Source organism: Passer montanus, unplaced genomic scaffold (genome assembly GCF_014805655.1).
Source record: "Passer montanus isolate IOZ18808 unplaced genomic scaffold, ASM1480565v1 scaffold52, whole genome shotgun sequence".
Classification (NCBI taxonomy): Eukaryota; Metazoa; Chordata; class Aves; order Passeriformes; family Passeridae; genus Passer; species Passer montanus.
The window spans coordinates 3431408-3455477 of NW_024370152.1; the positions used below are offsets into that span (position 1 = coordinate 3431408).

The 24070-nt window shown below is 35.3% G+C and overlaps 1 protein-coding gene across 1 annotated transcript in view; it reads left to right on the forward strand.

The window, feature by feature from the left end:
* The window catches only part of ADAMTS19 (ADAM metallopeptidase with thrombospondin type 1 motif 19), a 128114-nt gene that overhangs the window by 37804 nt on the left and 66240 nt on the right, over window positions 1–24070 (forward strand). Inside the window, exon 7 of the mRNA XM_039724118.1 lies at window positions 6451–6494. Coding sequence (XP_039580052.1) covers window positions 6451–6494 — 44 coding nt within the window. The remainder of the gene's footprint in view (window positions 1–6450; window positions 6495–24070) is intronic.

Below are 24070 nucleotides of genomic sequence, written 5' to 3' on the forward strand. Positions count from 1 at the left end.
TCCAACACATTCTGCGGCAGCCCTCCTAAAAGTTGCCACATCTCCTCTTTTGTCTCACATGATAATAGAACAGCAAGAGTTCTTTGTAAAAGGTTTCCTCTGTGCTTTCACATGCCAGTTTTATGTAGTAACCAAAAGATTAGAAATGAAGTATTGAGTGTTCTGCAGAGCTAATTTTTAATGCCTAAGTACAAAGAGTGCAGTGTGGATGTTGTAGAGATTTGGTGTTCAGCAGCCAAAGGGCCATCATAGCCTTTTCAGGAAAAAGGTACTTTTTCAAAACTTATTTTTGCATTTGTTCTGTAAGGAGGAAAGCAAAACCAGCTTCTCCTCACAGCTTTCTTTGCTGCCCAGCTAGACTGTAATGATGCATATCTGCTACCAATTAATTTCAATTTATTTTGGCCCTATTTCATTATGTCCGTTTTTGTTTAGTTTCTCTTTAAATTGGCTTATTTTGATGAAATGAAATCCTGTTTAAAGTATGGTGCCATGAAGTAGAAGGAAGGCAGAAAGAGTTTGTGATCTATTTAGAAAAGATTATTATGGATATATGTGGTAATGTAAAAAGTATTTGAATGACTGTCTTGATAAAACTACCTGTTTCATCAGGTAAGACTTACTGTATTCACAGTTATAAATTAGCACAGTTACTTTATAGATAGACAGTATCAGGACTTTTCTCTGAGGAAAAAGTGCAGCATGTTGCATCAACATCCTCCTTGCCTTTTAAACTACAGGGTCTGAATGTGCAGAGACAATCCCTGATTTTGGTGGCCCCTGAGATGACATTACCAATTCCTATCTGCATAGGTTGCTTGACCTGAATGAGGTAACTGAAAATAATGCAGTAAAAGGCCTGTGGAATTCCCACTTGTTCTGTGATGGTGCTTAACCTCTTATATAGACTCTATTACAAATTAGGTAATGAAAGCTTTGAAGTGTGTAAACAGGTGGTTACAAGAATGAGGCAGAATTTAGCTTCACTTCACAAAATTATGCATTTTGCTGCTTTTCCAGTGCATTGGTCAATCTGTTGTGTCACAGTGGTTTGTAGAAAAAGTGTGAGAAAAATAATACAGAAAAAGACCAAGTTCTGTATTGTTCTCCTTCTCAGAACTATTTTCTCGTGTCCTTATGACAGAAAGTAAACCTCTGATTCTCCTCACATTCATCAAGTAGTGATATTCCATGTTGATAGTGTGCATCAGCCACTTATTCCTACTGATCTTCAGTATCTGAGATCTCCTTGGCCTGGGTGACGCATAATTGAAACACTGCTGTTAGGGACTTTCACTGTAAGAAAGTGCCCTGTTCTATAAAGTATCTAATGGCATAAACAGCACTTAGGTTTCATAAACATTGTTTCACTTCCAATAGTTTAAACCATCCAGAACTCTTTCCAAAGCTTGGACAAGATTTTTTAAAATGTTGCTATTACCTTCCAATAAATAGAAAATATGCAGTTATTTTTCGGACTTTGATTTTTATTACCTATCTGAACCAAAAATAAATCGTCAAGAAAGTCAGAAGAGGACGATGGTGAAAGATGCCTGCATAAATGAAAGTGATATTACAGAATGACCCCAAAAGCCTGGAGTGTTTGGCAGTCAAAATTGCTGAAACATATTGAGGTATAGATTGGGTTATTAAACTGCTACTGCTGTTCTTAAATTCCTCATGAATTTCAGCTTTAGAAAAGTGAATTCTTGCAAATGCATGGTGAGAGAGAAGATTATTCTTAATTCTGTCTTCGTCACTGTAACTTCAATACTGCCAACTCTCTTGATCATTTTGTACTCAATTTATCAACTCTCTTGATAATTTGGTTTATTTGACACTACCAGCAGGCATCAAGGAAGTTAATGAGAATCTCATGTGGCCTTTCTGCTAATTATTTAGTAATAGAATTGCAGATGCAGAAGAAAGCAGGGAAACCTGAAAAGAGAAAAGAGCATATTTAACTAGAAAGCGGTTTTGTTGGTGTTTTTTTTTTTTTTTGGAGCCAGAATCTCCTGTAAAATTGAAGGCCTGTATTTTTACCTTGTGTATTTTTAAAAAATCCCACTAGTTTTAAGTCATCTTATGCTCTTTTGGTTTTTTCATTTTTAAGATGCTTGTGTCCGTGAAGTGATAATGGTGTGGTAAAATGGTGTGGTAAAAATTTGCATGAATTTACCTTTTGCTGTCAGCTTACTCTTTCAAGCTCTAATAGTTAGGCTACGTATGTTCCATTCACTAGTACAGGTCTGTTGCATAGGAATGTATGGACTTAAACTGAATTTAAAATCTCTGAATATCTAGTGTGAGACCCAAGCATAAAATTTAGACACTTATTTTTACATTTTAATTTCCTGGTGATAAAGAAAGGTACGCAAATCTTAGACAAAATTTGAAAGAAAGGAAGATTAACTGTTTAGCAGTTGATTATTGGCACAGTTATTTACTTACTGAATGGACAGTTGGACTTATTTCTAATTTTTCATACTTCAGCTTTCAGCCATACCCTTTCTACCCTTTGTCATTTTGATATTTTCGTGTATCTTTACCCAGGATTGCTGTTCCTTTCTACTGCTTATTTCCCAATATTCATTTTTTCTTGTTTCATCTAATCAAGTTGGGAGGCCACTTTTGGTTACACTAGACAAAAATTTACTTAAATGAGTTGTCTTTAAAATTTGATCTGTCTTGATTCCTATGTGTATCTATCAGGACTCATTTAATTTTTAAACTTTACCAGGAATGCTTTTGTATTTTCTTCTGCATTGTTGTTTAATGCTAATGCTAAGTCTAGGTTCTATTAAACTCCACTCAGAAGCACCTTTCTTGGGCTCCTAACTACACTGTATTAATGGCATATTCAATTCAGCTGTTTCTTTACTTATCACATTTCCAAACTGTTGTTTTTCAGTCTGACTGAAATGTGAGCTTTATGATATAATAATAATCATAATATGATTATTTATATAACTTTTTTAATCTTAATTCAGCTTTAGAGAGCCTAAGTGATGTGTTAACCATTTGAAGTAATTAAATATATTATTTCCTGTTTTTCCTAAAATACATTGACCAGTACATATTGGTGCCTTTCAGATTTGCCCTCAAAATAATAAAAAGTTTCTGAAATACCATTTACACTAGTACCATTTTCCATTTATTTAAATTCCCAAATAAATAATAAATAAGTAATTTTTATTGTGGTTCAATAACATAAAATAATTTTAAATTTAATTACTGTCCTTAAAAGTGCATTTATTAATTAGTATACGTGTGCTTGGTTTATATGTGAGAATTATTTCAGAATCTCCTTTTATGTGAAGAGACAAGAACATCTTCAGTGTTGTAGTTATTCACTTTGCACAATGGAAGTGAAGGCATCTGCAATTTGATGATAATGCCACTTACCACAGTACCATTAATTGCAACTATTCCATATGAAAATCTTATGATTTGTTGAAAGTTACTACTTGAACAATAAGCCTCAAAAGTGTTGTAAGCCCTGGAATCAATAGCAGCAGAAGTTAGGCTGCTTGAAACGGCAGTCTAACTTCTGCTGTTATTCAAGGTACCTACATGTTTCAGAAATGCAAACGTTAGAGAAATTGGAGTAGAGTGAAACCAGAATGAAGGTCTGGTAGACTGGTATAATCTGTTACCTGTCCTTTTTCTTCTTTTCTCCAATTTGGCATATAGAATGAAATGATACACCAACCTGAGTAAAAAAATAGATCTTTTGAATATTTTGACTTGCCAAAAAAAGTATTAAATTTATCTAAAATGATAAATCACTGGAAATAATTCACAAAAAATAGGTCTGGATTTTAATTTAGTCTTCCTTCATTGTTCTTTTGTCTTCTGTTTTAGATACCACCTGCACATCACGATTTTTTTTAACAAAGTCAATGTACTGATATACTTTGTATTTAAGAATTAAGTTACCTTTGTATGCTTTGAAGGTCTTTCCTAATGCTGTATGTAATGAACTAAAATCTACTAACTAAACATAATTTTGTGAAACAGTGCAGTAGTGGTTATCTGTCCTTGCTTAGAATCCTTTTCTGGAGTTAGCCAGAGTGCAGAATTGAGGCGTAAATAGTGTGAAAGCTTCTCCTTTCCTTCACTTGAGTAAGGATCTGTTTTCTCTTCCATGTGTATGAAAGTGACCATTTAGAGTAATGGACATTATGTGCTGGGCACTGCTTGGAGTAGGTGGGCTTTAACCATTTCTTTCTTTCATTGACAGACTCAGTTACCAGCTGGTGCCACTAAAGCTTCTATATGTTGCAACAGTAATTTTAATATCTTGGATCTGAGAGAAAGGATGAGAAGGAGGAAGGCAAATAATCTGTCTGAGGACTTGGTAGTGTGCTTTATTTTTGTGAGAGTCGCTGGCAGGTTTAGCTAGAACTGTAAATCTTTACTAAGGAGCCTATGTATGTAATGCATTCATATTCCTGGAAATTAAAGAAGGCATTACATTCCTTCAGTGTAAGTCGGGAACTAAGAATGGTTTACTGTATTTCCCTCTTGCCAAATCATAGCAGTACCATTTCCCCCAAGTCCCATAATGAAACCCTGAATGCACAACATAATCATAGTCAGATTCAGCCAAGAACTGAAAACAAAAGAAAAACAGCTCAGTAAATATATGAGAAGAAAGCTATTACATGAGCAGAAACCTCTTGGATATTGGCAGTTTTAAAATGTAACGTGGCATTCTTTTACAGTTGAAGGTATGACCTAGTTATTTTCTCTTTTCTTTTTTAAAATTTTTTTACACTTATTATTACATAAATCAATTTTTATGGTGGTTGGGTGGGTGTGCATGGAAGGCAATCAATGTCCTTAGATTGTCTTTACACGTGTTCTCTTGCTTCACCTCAAATCCCATATTTCTGATCATTCTGTCATGTTGCTTAACAAGACAATAAGTCCCTTGTGTCACATAGCACAAAACAAAGAACTGTGTTGCATCCCAGTGCATTAATGCAATTTCTTGCAGGTTTGAAAAAATAAAATAACTTTCTTCTGTGTCTGATTATAGTTTCTTGTTCACCACCTTTTGCTCAATTTCCAAGGCCCTTTTAAGTGTGTTCCCAGACTGTCCTGATCACTTTACACACAACTTTATCAATATATAGCACTGCCATTCTTCTTCTCCTCTATGGAATTATCTGGTAGTGGTGACTGGTTAATTAAAAGCTATTTAACCCCATGCATCTGTCTGTGTGGCCCTTAACAACTGTCAGAAATTTGCCAAACTCTAGAAATTGCTTTTGGGTCTAATTCTCTATGTAGAAATAGTATGTGGGAAACAAAGAAACAGCTCTTGGAGTAAATACACTTCGTAAAAAAATAAGTGTCAGTATCTTTCATTTCAAGCACCAAACAATTCCTGCATTTTGTTCCTGGAAAATGGGTGTTTCTCTATATGTATATCTTTATCATTATCAGTCTATGTGTCTTATCTGTGTACCATCATAGGCAGAATATAAGAACTAAATTTCTCTGAATCGTGGTCTCTCCCTAAAAACAGAGACCCTTATGCTGTGGCACAGCAGAAAACCAGAACTTCTTTTTTTGTGGGGTTGCTATATCTGAGGTTCTTTTATTCTTTTTTTTCCCCCATTGCTTCCCTCCCTACCTCCCCAGTTCATGCATACCTCAGCAGCCTTTTTTTAAAAAGTGAAATAACAAATTAACATTACTTATAAATACTCCAGTAAAAAGCAGTTTTCCCTTTGCTCTTTTAATAACTTGTTGTGTGTCTCTGAGAAGAAGTAAAATGCGTGTGAAATCAAAATGAATCCTAAGCAGAGGTTTAAGACACAGTTGAAATATTTACCTCCTTTAGGCAGTAGAGGAGTCTTATTTAGAGACCTATGACTGGACTAAAATAGGTGTTGGAGATAAAGTAGTTAATTTTTATAAGTCTTCCACTACTGTAAGGGGATGCCCTAGCAGAAATGCTTCTTGTAATATTCCTATTAGTGATTTTAACCATTGACTTGCTAGAATAAAAGCTTTCAGACTCTATTACTGATCTAAGTTCAGCATTTGAATCTTACGTAAATCTGGAAATTTCTGGAAATATCTTCATTTTGAATTATAGGAAGACTAGCTTTAGACTTGTTACCTTTCAAGATATTACAGAAAAAGAAAAAAAAAACAAACACAAAACCCAAATGAACTTGGGAATGAGGTGCAATGCAATTTGAATGTACTGTACATGTTTTGTCACGTGACTACTCTTAAATGTGCTCTGAGAATAAACTGGAGTTTAAGTGCTCCGTGTAATCCCGGCCTTTGCTTCCCCTTGCTCTTTGTTGAGATAATGGTGTTCTGTATTTATTCATTGAGCCATAAAAATTGTTTCTAAATAGGTTACACAGTTGTTAACGACTAACAGCTTGACTTGCTTAACATTTTTTCTTTCACCCCCAATTCTAGGAAGGATTTCTGTGTACATAAGGATGAACCATGTGATACTGTTGGTAAGTAAATAAACATAGGAGACTGTGTATAAACTACATAATAAAATTAGTTTTATGTAAGTAGAAATGTGAAGCTAAAAGACGACAGCAAAATCAACGATGGAAATAAGTAACTAGCTAAAATTCAAAATACATATTAAATGCTAATAATACTGTTAGATTGGTGTATGCTTCTAGTAAAACACTGTGTTTTAGTACAATATTTCTATCTCTTTGATAAATCAAACTTTAAAACTTCTTTTTAGTCTCACTGACTAATAGAAAATTGTTTTACTATTTTTAATTTTGAAGATGAAGGTAAGAAATTGTGTTTATGATTCTTTTGTTATGGAATGGATTTATCTTTGGTGTGAATATATGTATAACTTTTTGTATTTATGATTTTTTTTCCCTGTTTCATTTCAGTTGCAAAGGTTTGAGGAGAGTTCTTATGTAAACTGTATTACCTCACCACTTGCTATTCTTCTTGCTTTTACTGCTGTGTCCCAAGTGTATGTGAGTTTATCTGTGGGATGGCTATCAATAAAAAAGCCTTATAAATAAGAATGTAATGTGTTTCACAGCAGTAAATGATTAAGAGTTCATAGTGTTCTTTTACTTATTGGTATATTGGTCTTAGGTGAATTCTGTATGAGTGTTTTTTGTTTGGAGGCATTTATTTTTGACTTACTTGTTTACTTCCAGCCGAAAGTGGAAGCAATGCGACAAGAAGTCTTCATCATTTTATGCTGATCTAAACTGAAATTTAAATCTGGAGTACTTCCAATGTATCGAAATCAGGATAGGCTTCTTCCTGAATTTTAGGATTGAAGTGAATATATTCAAGGATTTTTCCTGAACAATGTTTTTTCTTTGGCCAAAGCTTGGAGGTAGTAGGAGAGCTATTTGTCTCTGAATTCATCTGTAGAATTTTAAATTAAATAAGATTAAACTTCCTCAAGTATCAGTAATAGCTCTGTGGTGAACAAGCTGGGATGAAGCTCGAAAATGTGGCAGTATATTAATTGTTAAGATCACAGGAAGTAAAGAATTTTAACTTAATATTGTCTTAATGTTATAAGCAACATTAAATAGAGACCTTGACTGAATGATCTGGCATATTGGGGATTGGATGTTGTGGAATTTCCCATTCTCTGTGTTATTGTTTGGAGGTTTCTTCAGGAACTGAGCCACGGTTTGTATGTACAGTTCTTTCCATATAGGTGTAATTGTGCAGCAAAAGCAAAAGTCATTGTTTTCCCATGTTTCATAATTTGTTTTTTAAATTTCAGTCATTATTTCCTCAAGTGAATATTGTGCCTTTCCATAAATGTAGGACATAATTTCTTCCATAAATAGAGTACTGTGGGTCCATGCTCACTGTTTAGAAGATAATTTTTTGAGGGTCTTGTCCACCATCATTCTGGAGCTCATCTATGGAAGAGTGTTGAAAAACTTTGCACATTCCTCTTGAAGAGAATTTTTAAAGTTACCTTACTGTCAGGAATATATGATGTCAATTATTTTAAGGCTAACAAGTCTATAATGCCAAATTCTTGAAAGTACATGTAGAAGGTTGTTTCATTTTGGTATCTACACCGACTTTTTTTTTTCACCCTAGGAAAACCAAAAGATTTTACATTAGATCATGAGTAAAAGTTTGTTGATAGGAATTGAAGGGCAGTTTGGTCTTCCTATATTCATGCAATAAATTTAGAGGCAAAAAGAGACAGTACATTCCAGGGATGTATCGCATGCTTTAAATGGCAGAATTTGCTAAAGATGGTAAATGAGAAATGCTAATGTAGTATACAATGTCCAGACCTTGCCTCACCTTTCCCTTCTCAAACAGTACAGAAGAATGCACAGTACAGACTCTTCTGTACCATAAAGAGAGGAATAAAGCAATTCTCTCTGAAATATTAATATAACTGTATAGGAATGTGAGGCAGTCACGGTGATCTTGGTAGCACTTTAGGCAATCCAGCAATGAAAGTTATGAGAAGGGAGCATATATAGGACAGACCTCATTATTGGTTGTCATGTTGAATAATAGTTCTTTGCAGTGATGGATACTAAGCAGACAAATACTGGATTTATTGTTTAGTCATTACACGCCAAGACTCACACTTTTCGCACTGGACATGAGTATCTTCTCAAACCAGAGAGAGAAAGTACCAGTATTCAGTTATGTAGACAAAGCTCTCATGTATTTAGGTGGCAAATAACACACTTTTCTGTACTTCCAGTCTTGTTCTACAGAAACTAAAGAACTTATGCACTCTTCAAAAAGTACTTTTTCATTGTCTCTTAAAATAACAGTGATTTATATGAAGATTTAATGGTTTCAAGGTATAATTAACCCAGAACTCTGTTAAACAGAAAAAAATGTTTACTCGAAATCAAAACCATATGACAAACCTCCCTAGAAATGCACTGAAATATATTTCATTAATGATTTTGAACAAAATGTGTGGTGATAATCTTCTAAATATTCCTTGATAAAAGCATTTAAGGTGGAAAAATACAAGATTTGTTTTCTAAAGAGATAAAAAACATTATTTGAATTGATTGTCAAAAAGTTTCATTCTTAGTCAGGGAAAAAAAAGTCTATCTTGTAGACCAAGCATCATAGAGAAGAGAAGACTTTGGGGAGACCTCATTGTGGCCCTCCAGTACCTGAAGGGGACTTACAAAAAGAAGGAAGAAGGGGTTTTAATGCAGCCAGATAGTGTCAGGACAAGGGGAAATGGTTTTAAACTGAAAGAGGTCAGGTGTAGATTCGGTATAGGTAAGGCATTCTTTACTCAGAGGGTGGTGAAGTTGTTGAGAGTTCAAGGCCAGGTTGGATGGGCCCCTGAACAACTTGATCTAGTGAAAGGTCCCTGCTTATGGCAGGGGGAGTGGAACTTGATGATCTTTAAGGTCCGGTCCAACTATTTTGTGATTCCAAAACTCATTAATACTTCATATTCTGTAGTTTTGCAAAGTAGACAGAAAGAGAGGAATGATTTCAGGAATTTTATTTGATTTCCCCAAAGTCTCTTGAAATTTAGGAAGTAGAATGTATTTATTTTATGCCTTTCAATATTAAGTATTTCTCTATTGCTAGAAATGTTTGGAAATCTTTGCTGTACCCAGGAAGTTGAAGGTCTACTTTCTTACTTCCTAGTGTAAATCCAGAGTAACTCAGATAATTGCCTTCCTTATATAATCCCATGTTTCTGTGTAATATTAAGCTATACTCTTGTGTGGTATCAGTCAGCCCAGGTCAATTGATTTCTGCAAAGCTATTCTGATTTCAGCATTGTCAGTTGTTGCAGCCACTGTCAAATTCATTCTGGGTGGAGAACCACAAAGCAATTGTTTTAGGCTGAAAAATGACCAGATCCAAGTGTTCTTGGGCTTCCTCTGCTTGGCTGGTTGGTTGGTTGCAGCATTCTTTATTCTTTTTGCCGCTCCTGTTCTGCTCATTTATATGCTTTCTCTCCCTTATTCCTGCACAGAAGTGCTCATATCATACTGCTCCTTTGATTCTCACAGTTTCTCTATAGTTTAAAGAGAGGTTTCAGACCTTATTTTTCAGTATGATCATCAGGGACATTCTATGATTACAACAGAGGATTTCTCTGAGGGTAGAAAAATATCAAGATGTTTTTATAAAAATTAAATTAAATTTATCTAATGAAAATATTATATTTGATATGCAATTGTTCAAGGTTCTTTTGCCCCAGAAGACAATTTGGTTTTGGGATCATAGCATTTTTCTCCTACAAGCAAGTTTTTTCAACTTAGTCAGAGGACGCTGCTTTTTGAATTTTTGGTGATTTGGATTGTTGTTCTTTTTCTTGGGCTGATGACAGGTAAAATTATGAGTGTAGGCATCCCAGTGAATTTCTAAAAAAAATTAAGAAGTAATTCAATTGTTGGTTTCCAGAGAAGTCCGTTGCAATAGAATCAGCACAAAATGCAAACTGGAGATTGCACATGCTATACATGCATGTCCTTGTGTGTAGCTCTTCTGGTATTATCATATTGAAGTAACTGAGACGAGCAATGATTTATAAGGAAAATTGTTATTGGGATATTGCAAAAACCTTTAAGTGAGGAAAATAAACAGATATTTTCTCACTGAAATCAACAGATATTTTCTCAACAAGTAGGCTTACAAGTAAAGACAGAAAGACTATTTCTTGAAGCAAGTGTATGCACATTTTGACTTCCCTTCCTCTTGTCTACATTTCCACTTCAGCAAAGAGGATTGTGAGCCTCTATGGTGTATTTCTTTTGGATTAGATTTGTTTTTTGCTGCTAGCTAGTGTCTTCTGTGGAAACACTGTACTAGAGTTCTTAGAGTGCAGTGTTACAGGCATGGAAGTATTCTAAAATGATGCTTGACTTGTGTTGGCATCAGTTTGGAGCCTTGTTAATCTGCTGAAACTCAGGTAGCGACTTCTTCCATTTTTGGTCATTTATTTCTAGATAACATTTTTAGTTAATGAAATAACAGCTATAAAAACATGTGATTCTATCTAAACTGTTTGCTAAAAAGCATTTTCCAATAAAATGCAATCTCTAAACAGAATTCCTCTAAAAACTTGTCAGATTGGTTTTGGGCATAAATACAGTATATTAAAAATTTCTAAATTTAGTAACACCTAGTGTTGCAGATGAAAAAAAAAAGGGCAGAAAATTAAGGTGCCATCAGGTTTTTGTACTGATGCAAAGGAATGTGGTGTGGATACATATCATAACTGATAAGGAATCAGACGAACATATACACTATAAAGAGCACAAACCAGAATGAAGTGAAAGAACATATTTTCCATCCAACTTAGAAAAACACCAAAGACAGATTTATTTACTCTTCTTCCTTAATATGAATCTATCGATATTTAATATAAAAAGCTTGGAGTTTTCCTCCGAATTTTTACTCTGGGACAAAGCCTTGGACCAGCCCTATGCATTTAGAGATATGAGATAAATAAGGAATTGGGCAGACTGTCCATTTCCAGTGAGGGTTAATGCTGGAAATACTGAAGCTGAATTCTTAGGGCCAGTTACTAATGAGCAAGCAGCCAAAGAAGTTGCACAGAACACAGGCAGCAGGCCAGCTGAAGTAAACTGAAGAAGTCTGTTTCCCTGTGCTTCCTCATCTGAATCCGTTCATCTGGCTTCCCTCCTCTTAGCCAGACTAGCGTTCTGTTGTAGTCTGGCACAGCTGCTCTCAGCCTAACTAGCTGGTAACTGTTGGGAATTGCAGTGAACCTCCTCATGCTGAGCTGTGTGCTGGACTCCCCCGGGCACTCAATGCTGCTAATTCAAACCTAGTTCAAATACCTGTGGGCTGCAGAAGAGGAGCCCTTGAGATATAATCCATGCTGGCAGGGTTCATCTTTGTTAGTCTGTGTTTTTTGCTTGTTACTTCTCTTTTGTTGAGTCAGTTACTGCAGAAATACTCATGCAACAGTTGAAAATCAATATTGTGGGTTGTTCAGGTGTTGTCACTTGCAGGGTATAGGAAAATTTCTGAAAAGTCAAGGCAAACAGGAATCCAAATATCCCAGAGCCTGTCATTTATGGTATGTCCTAATATTGATGTGCATTTTTGGAAACAGGTGTTTCCACGAGACAGGTAAAGCTGCAAATGGGGTGAGGGCCAGGACTACTACCATGTATGATGGAATATGGAACCTATGTATAGGTACTGCTCTGTACATAGCAGAGTAAAGTCAGTCTTGCAGATAGAAGTGCAGGAAGAATGCTTAGAGGATGAAATCAGTAAAGGTTGGAAAAACGAGTCTTGTAATATTTTTGTAACATCTAGGTTTTTTTAACATTTCAGCATTGCCCACAGTCTAGTTGGATATTGATGAAAAGTGTTACGTTTTAAGTAACTGAATATTGTATGAGTATATACCATTTAAAATTCTGTTGACTAAGGCTACCTGTATATAGAGATGTGCACCAGCACGTTTTTCAGATATGCATCACTAGTGTAATTAATTTGCTTGGTTTTGTCGTGAATGTTACTGTTCTTGGTGCCATGGGGAATTCAGACTGGGAGGAGGGCAGTTGAATGACAGATTGGATGATGAGAAACAATTACAGGAAGTTTCTCCCGGCAAAGGCATAACTGAAGTCTGTTAAATTTCCTAGATCTTAAATGTTCTCTGACATATCTCCAAGCTCGATGCTAGACAAAATTTGCAAAACCAGCAAAAGCATTTTAAGCTCTGAGTTTTGCTGTTTGAATTGATTTTTCCCACTGAACAAGAGGTACTCTAAGAATGTATCCTATGTAAAGGAAAGATTTTTTTTTCCAGTAAAACAGCTGACATTGAGAGAACTGGGCTCACAATTTAATATTTAATCTGCGGAAGATTTCCAATATCTAATCTAATCTTACGTCATTCACATAGCCTTTACAATGCATACAATTTTGCATTCATGCAACATTCTCTTTTCCAGCAAAATCATTATAATAATAGCTCACAGACCTGTACAGAGAGGAGCACCTCATACAGTGAGAGCAGGACCATCTTTTAAGTGCTTCTGTGGAAAAGCTAGCCAAAGAGATCTCACTCAATTTTAATTCCTGGACTTTTGTTTCTTATAAAAGAAAAGCACTGTAGCTCATATGAGTATTCAATACCTGCAAATGCCTCAGTAGCTCTATTATTCACACGTGACTTCTGAACATTGATTTTCTTCTGTAGAAATGCAAAAGTTCCCTAGGAAGGGATATTCATATGATAGTCCAATGTATCTAGTATACAGGAACCTGTAATACACAAGATTGTAAAAAAAACTGGAAAATTTTGACTTCTACAGCCTACAGAATAAAATTTGGCTTTGTCAGTGAGTTACATGTCTGTAAGTACAGCAAAACAGATCCTAATTATTTATGAATTCCAGTAAATGTGCAAAACCAAAGCAAAATAGTAAATAGAATTTACCTCATATGTCATAAAACATCAAATGAATTATGCATGTTTGGTGCAGTTTCTTGGGAATGCAGAATGCTGACTACACTACATGTGCTCAGTCATTACATCGAGATGGTGCAGTTCCAGTCCTCAACTTTATTCTTTTTATATTAATTTCAGTTCTAAAAATTATTAAGCTTTATGTTTCCAGCAAAACTCTTAAGATGCAGTCCTATCTTGCCTTGCCTCTTGTCTTACTGAGTTGGAATATGACAAGACTCTAGTGAGACCAGAGAGATAAATTTTTACATTAAGATATGCAAACCTTTGTTTTCAAATGATGTTGTAACTTCAGACACAAAATAACTGGGTTACAACACATCAGATTGTTTCATTTTCCAGTGCTTTATTTAAAGTGTTTAAAGCTTAATTAATCTCAACAGCAGTAGGGTGACAGAGAATTGAATCTGTCTGAATGGACTCTTGATGGCAATTTCATAATCACTGAAGTTTTAATTAGTGGCCCTTTCCATACTTAAAAAAACAAGTCTTTTCTTCATTAAACGATTGATCAAGGCCTTGATGCAGGCAACTCCTTTGTTTTCTTTATGTTATTTTTACTTTGAAATAGTTAACCAATGTATTTAGAGAGCTGAAAGTAATGGAAAAAAGGTATTTTCTGTTTGTTTTTCAGATTATGCTACAGAGATTGCTTACTGGTTTCTTGGTAAATGTGTGATAATAGTCTGTCTTAGGAAGCAGTCTTAGGGCCTTTGAGTGTGTTTAGGAGGATGGGAAGGTTAATTTTCATGTCTACATATAGTTTCAGATCTTTACAATGAAGTCTGTGTAAATGTTAGAGCTGAGAAAATCTATGACATTCTGTATTGAACTTCCATTAGCCTCTGGATGTTCTATTTAATGGTGTATTTGAGGCTGAAACGTGTTGCTCATTTGATGTGCAGGATAATTTTGTGCATTTGTTGATAGTGTTGGTGTGGATAGTTGTCTTTGGAACTATTTATTTTTATAATAGCTGTTTATTTGTTCTAAATAGAAAATAAATGCACTATTGTTAAGATAGTATTAAAGGTGAAATTATTCCTCATTTTTTAAAGAAATAAACTTTTTCAGATAGTGTCTGTCTTGAAATATCTCTGAGGTTAGACATGATTTTTTCCAATATTGAAATAATAACTATTAGGTTAGACCTATATCTAATTCCTGTTGCACATTCCAGTTCAGATTTATTTGTGCTCTTTCCTATTTAGTTAACATGGGATCATTGTTCTTAATATATGTTTAAATGTGAGTGGATTCAGCTACAAGATCAAGCTCTGAATTTGGCTCTTGACTTGAGTAAGGGGTGGTGTGATATGCCTCAGTACTATCCACAGGCTCTCGTAATTTCATATTCTTACTGTGAAAATGCAGTAAAACTTTTATTCTCTACAGATTATGCTGGCTCATCTCCAGGTATGTCTTTAATTTTATTTTGTTTTCTGAGTTTAGTTTCAACTTATCTGAGGTATTAAAAATCCTTTTTCAAAGGAATTTGAAATATAGAGAGACGTACTATATGTAAGAATTTTGACATTACACTGAATAGCATTTAAAATATTTATGTTTCAACCTGGAACTTCAGTTCACAATTTTGTCCATAGACAAAATTCCCATATCCATCAGAAAAAGGCACTCCAAAGTAAGGACAAAGGAATCCCATGTATTATGTGGTGCATATATACTATGTGTTAAAGAAAAGAAAAGGAAATGGCAAGGTAATTTCTCAGTAATTTGTGTCTGACTTGTGAATAGTGTGTACTTTCTAACTCCATGTGGGGATCCTTCACTAAGGCGTGCCAGATGCAGAAGTGAAAAATGAGTGAAGCCTCTGGCAGTACTGCCATGGTACACAAGGGATGCTTATGCCAAGGATGGGGCAGGGCAGTGAGACACAAAGCAGAGGACAGGCTTACTTAGGATTACGCAAAATTTTTTCACCAGGAGAAAATCTACCGTTTTTGCTAAGCAGATTGCAAAAGATAAAAATATGAGTGGTTTAGATACCCTCTCAATGCATTAAACTGTGAATTATGTTTTGTGTCACTCTATTTATTGAAATTGTTGAAAAACTAAATCAGGTCCAGGCAGCTGTGAGCATATAAAAATATCTTTCATTGTCTCCTGGATTTTACAACTACTCATCTTTTATGTTTTGGTTTGTGGGGTTTTTTGTTTGGGGTTTTTTGGGGGGGTTTTTTGTGGGTTTTTTTGTTTGTTTGTTTGTTTGTTTGGGGTTTTTTTGGTTTTTTTTTAACATGAAAAATATAAAATCATGTGGGTTGAAACTGTAAACAATCATGCATCAATAATAAGTTACTCTATATGCTATAATGCCAGTATATGCTCTGAATTTGTTTGTATAAAGAATAGCTCTTAATGTATCATACATACAATTAAATTTAAAAAATAAAAAAAATGTGCTGTCACACATGACAAATTAAAAGCATTCAAAATATATGGCTGTAAAATACTTGTTTTCTAGCTAGCATCTGTTTTGCTAATACGAGTTTTGTGTTGAGCTCTTCATAGATATTCTTGTGTATAGTATCTTTATCCCCTTAAAAGAAATATTTGCAAAGTTATGCATGAATAGTCAACTTTGTATAGTGTTATGCACTAGGGAATCCTGGTGTTTTTTTAGTGGAAATATTTTCAGAACAATATTTTCGGAGAGGCAGGTAGCTCCTTGCAACTAATGCATCAGTTTCTGCATCCTGTAACGATATAATGGTGGGGGGAAAAAAGCAGTGTAATGGAATTAGATGTAAAAACCACATTTATTTGAAGAGTGGGATTGGAAGTCAGTGGCACATGAATCCTTTAACTGAGGAGGAGACAAAAAGAGCTCCATATTTGTGGAGAGAACTGCAGATGATCTATTCAACTGCATCTAACTTGCCAAAAGACAAGGAAAAGTGCTCCACAAATGTCAGCAGAATAGAACAGAGGGGTAGGGCCAAGTCTCACTCTTTTTTTGAATGTCTTTGAGAAGACTTTCCATTTGAATCTGTTGCATAGCTCCTTTTTGTGGCATTTAAGTGGCAACAAGGGTGGGTTTTTTTGTACTTTGTTTTGAGTCTATACTGAAGTTTTTATGTTCTTAGGGTGGTAGTATCCCACACTGAATAAAACATCAAGTAAGTCTTCCTTTTACTCTGATTGCTCAAGCAGGAGCTAATGCTACATTCTAGTTCTCAATTATCTTCCATCTTGCAGACTTAGCAAAGATTATTTTGGGTTATAATGGGTACCCAGAAAGAAGAAAGACCTGATACTCTCAGACTATTCAGCTTGCTTTCTTTGAAATCAAACTTCCTGAGAATCATCCCAACAAACTCCAGGAATTTATGAACTGAAAAAAAATTTGCAAGAGCCATGAGATATGGGCTTGAAGAAACCCATCAGATAGTGCTGTCAGTCAGTGGTACTGACTCTTACTGGGGCAGCATAAATGCTTTCATCATGTGTGATAATACAGCATGAAACAACATAACTTTAGTTTTACCAGTGCAGACAAAATACTGGATGAATATCTGCAGATAACAATAGTAATTTTAAATCAAATTATTTTAGCTAAAAAGAGGTCTGGTGGAAGACCCTTCTCAAGGTAGCTTTTCCTTTGTTCTCATTTATCAAAAGATACTAGCTAAGCTATGCATCTGGTCCCTGTTTTCTTTATAAAGGAACAATTGGCTACCCAATTCACATTTCCTAAAAGATGTGCTAGTACTTCATGCTAAAAACAGCCCCAAGAGCAGTCACTTTCTTATAGTGCATCTCTCTCTTAGTGAAACAAAGTACAGTTTCACACAAATATCTTAAATAGCACAAACTGCAAAAGCTTTTGCCGTGGAATAGTACATTATGCTAAAAGTCAAAGAAAAACCAGACTAATACCTCTTTCAATCCCACTAGCTGCCCCTTGTCTCTCATAAAAGAGAGCACCCCATTAAAAATGGGAAAAAAATCCTGAATATTTTCTTAAGAGGGATCTCAACAACAGTAAAATAATCACTTTTGTATCACTTTTGTGTGTATTGTAAAAACATGAGAAGTGTTTTACAGGAATTACTCTGGTTGCAGAAGATGAGGGAATATTTTACTGTGCTGAAGCCCTCTGTGTCAAGGAGCGATTTTTTGTATTTCTGTAACAGAGGTAATTTTCGTAACATTGGTATAATAAAATAAGTTGGAAAAGAAAGCAAGACAGTCTTGTTTTCCTCATAGTTTGTTGCAGGAACAAAAATAAGTCTAAATTATATAGGATGAAAATTATGTGAGAAATTTCACAGTGGTCTGTTGCATAGCGGTTGGTATCAGCCAGCTTCCAGGAAGAAGGCATCAGAAAGTAGGTTACAGGAGAATCAGCTTAATAGGGTATCAAGGCTGTAATTCTTTTAAGACCAGGAAAAACATCAGTGATATATTATGAGTAGATCAAGCTGGTATGGGGAATTGATGTTACACAAGCTGGGGAACATATTCAGGAAAAAAAGTTATTTGATGGAATGAGACAGGAGGTGAATTCAAAGGCGTTGCAATGTGTGTAGATGTACAGAACATGGGAACAGCTTTAGCAGCTGCACACCTTATGAATGTCAGAACTGAAATCCAGGTATCAGGAAGGCAAGAAGAGGGATAATCACCTGGGTGAATATTTTCACTAGTTGGATGGAGTGACATAATTCTTAATTAATTCCAGTATGTATTTTACTCAGTGATGCTGATGTATTTTGACCCAAGTGTACAGAGTTGTAGGTTCACAGTAGTCTAAAATATGTTAAAGTGAACTCAAACTGCACAGCAATGGAAGCTGTTCTGAAAACCGATTGTACCATCTTGTGTTCCAGGACTACATTTAGTCATCATGTTTTTTACGTGGAGAGTCACATTTTTTCAGAGGTAGAATCAGAGACAAGACTGAGTTGTAAACATACAGCATTTTCATTAAAATAGGAGTGCAATAAGTATTTTCTGCTTTTTTGTTTTTTCTATTTACAAATAATGAAGTACATTAAATCTTGAAATTACATGCACTCAAGTTTCAAGGCTGGCACAATTTTTTTAAGGTTACAGAAGTGATGTCAAATGTCACTTTGGAAAACAAAGGCTGCCTCAGAATTATCTTGGAAACTAGGGTAACTTTTAAAGCCCCTGCATAGTTCCCTGGAAGTCTAAAACTTACACTTACATCTTCATTTAATCAGCATGCTGTTGATGTGTGCTGTTCTTCCTATTTCCTTAAGCCAGGACCTATGACATGAAATGTTAAGACTTTTAAAACAATATTTTAAAAGAAAATGTTGGGGTGTTTTCATGTATTCCACACATTTAAAATATTTTTTAATTGACCAAGCCTTTCTGTATGTTATTTTTATAAAAAAGTTGTTTAAATAGTGATTGATTTATTTTTTTTTTAAAAAGGGCAATTTAAAAACTGGCAGCAGCAAGAAAGCATTTGAAGAAAAGCTGTAACAAATTATTAAAAAGAGTTGTCTTCATCAAATTAGGTCAGTTTCTCTTTCTTAGTAGTAGCAGGTATTCATGTGATTTCTTATACTGTGATATTCTTGGCAAACTAAAATTTCACTTGCCTTTTTGGCAAAGATATGTCCCTTTGAATTCAGACTAGAAACTTTTGTTCCTACTTTCCCTTTTACAGTCATACCCTAGGAGAAACTTCAGTTTACAAGCCTCCAAAACATTTTTGTACCATTTACTCGGCTAGAAAATTAATTTTTTCTCTCATTTTGTTTAAGTTAAGTCTTTTTAAATACTTGTCCTAGTAAATCTTTGCCTTCTGTTTCTTACAGATTTTTGAATGGACAAATAACATGTATAAATCATCCCACCCTGTTTGATGTTTAAAACAAAATGTACTTACCTGAAGACATTTGATATTATGTGGGATTTTGATTTAGCAGAATGATATGGCAATATACTGAAATCAGTGCAAACCATTGTGCAGCCATTGCAGTATTCTGTGTGATCACAATTCAAATCTCATTCTCACTATTGGCCCTCATATGGTCATTGTCATGATGCTGAGCATCCCCCAGTGCTGGGAAGGAATATGTGTATTAAAGCCTGCTCAAGCCCATTGCCCTGTTCAAAGTTCATTTTGTCAGTTATTCAGTTTTTATACTTTTTTGAGTGAGCTACATATGCACTTACCCCTTGCTGGGCTGGCTAACTCAAGAAGCCATTCACACTCTTTTGATTAACTCAGGCATAAACATTTCCACAAGCAGTTAATCCACTGAACTGATATAGGCATTGATCTAAAACTAGCTTTCCAGTCCCTCTTGGATTCAGTTTTCTTTGCTGCAACTGTGGTTATTCATTCCCTACATTCTTTGCTCAGCTTCAAAAGTACATCACCCTTGCCCACTACACCTCTTTTTTTTTAATAACCAGGTTTATTTATGAAAGGTAGGTTTAAAAGAGAAAAATGAAAGATGAACTAAATAAAGACCAAAAGAGAAAAAGAAAAGTGAATATATGTATGTACTTAGAAATGTAGAGACAGTCAAATGAATAAGATATAGCCTTTACAGCATGTGCACCTTGTAGCACTAGACAAGTGTAGGTGTCAGTCTGGAGTAGTGGTGCATGCAGTCACAAAGGTAAAGAAGTAAAAGAGAAGTGTACTCTTTGGTTTATGTATTTCCCAGTCATTTTGATGATCCATTCATAGCAGTCTTTCCTTAGGGTCCGTGTGGGAAGGCCTGAAAGACTGCCAACCAACATTGTCACATTGCCCACCTTTAAAGAAGATGTAATTGTAAAGCAAGAAAGCAAATTTTTAAAAATTACTTCCTGTGGTGTACTGCAGTGCTCACTGTCATCCATCTCACCATTTCTTAGCGTAACAAAGGCTTTTGTTGGTGTACATAAAGAGTTTATGGTAGGAAGCAGGACAAAACTCATTATCTGTCTGTTATGTCTAGCCAATGCATCAGTGGAAAGCATATCCTCAAGATTAATTTATTTATGCATGTATTTGGTAAGAGCTGTTCTCATGCTAAGCTTGAAACTTGTTGCTGGCTCTTTAAGTAACAAACTTTCCCTTTACTAGGTGAGCCTCATTGAGTTTTGTTGCCAAATTAGTTGAGGTGTCTTCAAAGTCACATCTTATTTGATTGTATACAGCAGTTCCATGAAGGTTTCATAAGGCACTCTTATGATTTACCCAGGTAATATAGGAGCTGAAAGTCTTTATTGTGTAAGTCCTAAAAATAGACATTGCTACTTCTGTCCAAATGTTTAATTTATAAATTTAGATCAAGATTCTTATTAATATTCTATGCCATGTAAAAAAAAATCTAGAAAAGTTGCCCATGAAAATTATGCCATGAGGAAGTTAAAGTAAACTGTTTCAATTTCTTAGAAGATTGAGTTACTTCTTAGAAAGTTTACATTTGGTTTTTCTTTCATGTTTGTAGTATGACAAAATATGAAGCAAAAAAAATAATTTATTGCATAAAACTTCATATCCAATTTTTCATGTTTTCTTCTGAGTAGAATAGTTTAGGACTTCTTTAACACTAATTATATACAATCTATTCAAGGTGGGTTTTTTTCTCTTTCTAGATTACAAAAAGAAGGTTAAATGAGGAGAAAAGGAAGTTGTGACTTTCTCAAATTTATGACTTACTGCTTTTCATTTAACACTATGGAGTTTTTTTCCATCTATGTCTTTTCCTGTTCATGCATATTTTTATGGACAAGTTTTCCACTTGATGATGTTGCCTTTAAAAAAAAAAGGGGCAATTAAAAGATTTTAAAAGTATATTGACTATACTCAGTGACCATGTTACAATGTGTTATGGCGTTAAATATTTTCCTTTACATTTTAAATAAATTTTTATGTGTGGCTTATAAGTTAAAAAAAAGAAGACATGGGAACTATTTGTCATTTTTTACACTAGAAGAAAGTATCCTTGAGTTCATAGGTGCCGTGCTTCATAAACTGTTTGGAATAGTGGTAACCTGCATATGCTTTCATATGGTTTGAAGCATTCTGGATAGTTCTATAAAAAACTGACAAAAAGAGTTGTTCACAGATATCAAGGTCCTGAAAAGGAGGTGAAAAAGAACATGGAAATGTAGACAAGCTATATATTAAGAAAAATACTAGTCTTCAGCCTATATGTGTGTAGTCATGGGCTTTGCTGCCACTGAGTAAAGAGATCAGAGAATGGTAAGGCCCAGTTCTCTGAAAATCCCAGAATTTTTAGGGTTGGAAGGAACTTCTGGGGATCATCTAGTCCAATCCCCCTGCAAAAGCAGGTTCACCTAGAGCTGGTGAAAAAATAAATGTCCAGGTGGGTTTGAATGTCTTCCGAGAGACAGACTCCATGACCTCCCTGGCAGCCTGTTCCCATTCTCTCACATCCTCAGTGTAAAGAAGTTCTCCTTATGTTGAGGAAATACATTTCTTGTGTTTTGGTTATGGCCATTGCTCCTTGTCCTGTCACTGGGTACCATGGAAAAGAGTCTGGCACCATCCTCTTGGCCGCTGACTGTGAGATATTTATATTCACTAATGGGACCCCTCTCAGTTTTCTCTTATCTAGACTAAACAGGCCCAGCTCCTACAATCTCTCCTCATAAGAGAGATGCTCCTGATCACAAATAATCTCTGTGGCCTCTGCTGGACCCTCTGCAGTCACTCCTTGTCTTTCTTGGGCCCAGAACTGCACATGGCACTCAGGTGTGGCTCACTCGATCTGAGTACAGGGGCAGGATTGCCTCATTCAGCCTGCTGGCAATGCTCTTCCCAGTGTACCCAGGATACTATTTGGTCCTCATGATCAGCTGAATAAACTGAATGTTAGGACTGAGCAGGAAAGAATAGAAAACCATAGAAAAATCATTATTTTGCTCTTCTATTAAGCCATAGTACAATAGTCATTTTGACTATAACCACTTTTGTCTGAAAGACTGTAGTACTACAAGAATAAATGAGGTATACAGTGGGACATAAGATGTCAAATACATGTAAATGGCCTCTGCCAGATGGGTTGCTAAATTCACTAGATCTTCTCAGTTGATCATTGCAATGGCTGACAGAGATCTGCTGTAGTACTACAAGAGTAAATGAGGTATACAGTGGGACATAGATGTCAAATACATGTAAATGGCCTTTGCCAGAGAGGTTGCTAAGTTCACTAGATCTTCTCAGTTGATCATTGCAATGGCTGACAGAGATCTAGGAGGGCATAAATGACTTTGAATAGATGAATAGAACTTTGTATTTGAGTTAGAACACCCTCTCTGAAGTCTTCATAAAAAGAGAAATATGTACTGTTGTAGGCAACTACACTCTGGAGTTATTGGCATGACACGTTATGGACGCGGGTAGATGCCGGTAAGAAGGAATATCCAAATTCAGAAGATAATTATTATGCTGGCTGTTAAAGTTGACTGTGCCGATGCAGCCAGCCTTTAGCTCGGGACATCCCTGTATCTCTTGTCAGCAAAGGCCAGGAATGGGCAGTGGGGAAAATTTACTTATTGTCTCCTCTGGGTATTCATCTTGGAAGAAATGTTTTCCAGCATTTTAGAAGAAAATTAGTATCTTCCAGCACTTTTGCCATCCCATCCCTCTAACAGCATCTTAGAGGCCTGTAGACCCTTCAGACCCCTTTGCAAGAACTAAAAACCTAGAACAGTGTAGACACATTCAAAATTTATTTTTGCAATTATGGCATGCATATACACTCTCTATTTTTAGTCTTTTTCCCTGCTCTAAGGATTAAAGTACAGCAATTTGTTTCAAGCTGTAAGAGTAAGCTTCATAGTCTGTTCTGAAACACAGAATCACACAGTTACTAGTACATATAAGTTAGTGTAGTTATTCATGTTCTGCTGAAAGCATGGGTTTTCTAAGATTTTTAATGATAAATCATAAAATAACCAAAGACACTAATAAAATTTAAGTTGCATTTGGGAATAATGAAACAGAAGCTGATTTGATTGTATCCCATTATTTTTTCTGATGTCTTGCAGTGATGTGTGTTTGTGAAGAGACGACACACATGTATTTGCCCTCACCGTCGTATCTCTCACTTAAAAAGAGAAAAATAAATATTCCTGGGCTTTGCATTTTGTATTTGTGATTTCTGTTTGTTAACGGTCTTGTTTTGATTACTGCCATGGTTAAGAGCTGCTGATTCACAGACAACTGACAAAACTTGCTTTTCCTGGAAGTAATTTGTGACTCTCTTCAGAGCAGCTTGTGCTAATTAGACTTTGAAGTGTCTGCCTGGTGGAAAACTTTTTTCTCCTGCTTTTTAAAAAAGCATCTGGTCTGCTAAAAAAATAATTTGTTAGATTAGTAATCAAGTGCAGTTAAATAATGTTTTGTTTGCTGACAAACCCACTGATTTGCCAGTTCATTTAAATATTTTTAAAGTACTTTATGCTGTAGTAAAATCAAAAGCCAGATGTACTTGGGCTTTAAATTATGCTTCTATTGTAGTGGCTTGTGAGTTTTTTGCACCACTGATAATTCAAAAGAAGATCATGCTATTGGAAGTCCTGAATAAATGCATGGCTAATACCATGACAAAAACCTGTTAATGTCTTGTGAAACAAAGG